Source organism: Leiobunum rupestre, chromosome 11 (genome assembly GCF_980474605.1).
Source record: "Leiobunum rupestre chromosome 11, qqLeiRupe1.1.hap1, whole genome shotgun sequence".
NCBI lineage: Eukaryota > Metazoa > Arthropoda > Arachnida > Opiliones > Sclerosomatidae > Leiobunum > Leiobunum rupestre.
The window spans coordinates 8,435,045-8,437,205 of NC_143394.1; the positions used below are offsets into that span (position 1 = coordinate 8,435,045).

Genomic DNA, 2,161 nt, shown 5'->3' on the forward strand with positions numbered 1-2,161 from the left:
TTAACACATTTTGACTGCTTGGTAATCTAAATTGGCATTGGATTGCTACTGATTTGATAAATTCAAAACATCTGTCTTCAATTTGGTGTTTAGTCTCAGCCGAGAGTTTTGAGCTATGTAGCTTCGATGAAAATTCCACCCCTAGATCACAGTCTTTTGGACTAAGATACACGGTTTTCATTTCAGACAAATCCAATTTTAGGAGGGTGTTCGTTTCTTTATTCGCATTGAAGACCATCGGTTTCAAAATCCTTTTCAACGTTCCTTCAAAAAAAAGTCCAAGAATAGCTTCAATAAATCTCCGTCGTCCAATTGGAAAAGCTTGTTTAGTTGCTTAATCCGGTTTAAAATTAAATATAACCTATTGGATTCGTCTTTGTACATATATCTGAGGATTCTTGTGGTATAGCACTTCTTAGTATCTGGATGGTCAGCTGCCAGAGAAAAATGTAATTTCAATGCATCGTACTGCGTGTGAATTCTCTCGATGCAGTCCGCGACCATAAGCCAACGGGTGTTTGAAATTGACATCAGCTTTAGTGGTTCTTCGTCATCATTTAATACTTTGTACAGTTTTTGGTACGCTTCCTGCCTTTTGGAACTGTGGGCAAACCAATTGTACGTTTCTCTTATGAGGAATTCGATGTGACTTGGTAGACTTTCCATCACCTTACTTGCCACCAAGTCCAACGAGTGGCAAACGCACTTGACTAAAATAAGTCCCGGTTTTTCTTTTTCCAGAAGAGTGAAAACGGAATGATGGATTCCGCACATAGTGCTAGCGCCATCCGTTCCAATTCCAATTAAGTCATTGAATTTTAAACCGTGGTTTTCGAAGAACTTCTTAATTTCATCAACTATACCTTTCGCTGTGGCATCCTCAATTTGAATCATTCCAAGGAAAGTCGTCACGAACTTCGACGACGATAAGCTAAAATACTTGACGGAAATGCACAACAACTTCTTCGTACTTATGTCGGTTGACTCGTCGACTAAGATGGAAAACGGACGGTCTTTCAGGTCTTCGAATAGTAACTTCTTGAAATATGGTGCCAAAACATTTCTTATAATGGCACTACATTTTGTTCGGTGCATCCGAAAACCAGTGTCTTCAAATTCAGCATTAAGGATCTCTCCGAGTTCGTTAACTGATGTTATAGAAGTGTTGCAAGCAGCGAATAAAGCTATTTTTAGTTCTCTCCTTTTTCTGACATTTTGAATTTTATTCTCTTTGTTTACGGCAGGAACTTTTGTTACAGGAACTCCAAACGCTTGAGACAACGTAGAGACATCTCCAGGCTTAAGATTTTTCTTATGTTTTTCCGTTTTTGTATGATTAATTAAATCGTTATAATGTGCCCTGATACAGCAGCAGCATTGTTTACATCGAAGCAGTTCGTCGCCTTCTTTTCCTTTTGCAAAATCTCGTAATTTTGGGTCGTCCGCCCAAGCGGGGTTGTATTTTTTGGAGTATTTAGCCCACTTTAATGACTTTGCCATTGCAAAAATTAACTATTGGTTCTATAATTATCACGATCACCGAAAAATATTAACGAAAGATTTTTACCAATAGAATCCGACTAGATAGCACGGGTATTTATGTCCGAGTATTGACTCTTGAGATAATTGAGTCGTTGACTTTATCTCTTCGGTAAAATCCCAAGATTCTTGGAAATTAATAACCCATTATACTCTTTATCGCAGGTGACGCTTTCCCTCAACCGTCTTATTTGCACCTCCCCCCCTTAAGTTCGCCAGATGTCCATCAAAACACATCCCCTTTCCTCAACCTTTATAAGCGTTTTCGCCCTCTTATTTGAACCCTGCATGTCCGCGCTCCCTTTTCCCCAAACCGCAACGTCAACCCCCCACTGTGTTTTGTAGGTTCAAACATTACAATAGGGCAGATACCTTGTCCTATGACCATAACTGATAAGCGGTTTACTGACAGGTTTCATATCATAAGCTGCTGTAAAGGTTTTACTGTACCAGTTCGCCATACGTTACGTAGCTCGCTTTAATCCCGTTCTCAGAACGCGATGAAAAGGGAGCGCTGGGGGTAAAGTTTTTTCAAGACCGATTTGGCCCGCTATTTCACATTCAGACATTCTTTCAGTAGTGCGCCGTAAATTCGCTAAATGCTATTAGTCTTGGCTCTTGG

The 2,161-nt window shown here is 39.8% G+C and overlaps 1 protein-coding gene across 1 annotated transcript; it reads right to left on the reverse strand.

The window, feature by feature from the left end:
* Positions 1–255: 255 nt before the first annotated feature.
* LOC149921273 (zinc finger protein 862-like) lies at positions 256–1,500 on the reverse strand. Its single transcript, XM_090162140.1, has one exon. The coding sequence runs from the start codon at positions 1,498–1,500 to the stop codon at positions 256–258; it is 1,245 nt and encodes a 414-aa protein (XP_090018266.1).
* Between the last annotated feature and the right edge of the window lie 661 nt (positions 1,501–2,161).

Excerpts from the sequence above, each read along its gene's own strand:
- LOC149921273 (XM_090162140.1), bottom strand. The coding sequence starts at position 1,500 with ATGGCAAAGTCATTAAAGTGGGCTAAATACTCCAAAAAATACAACCCC.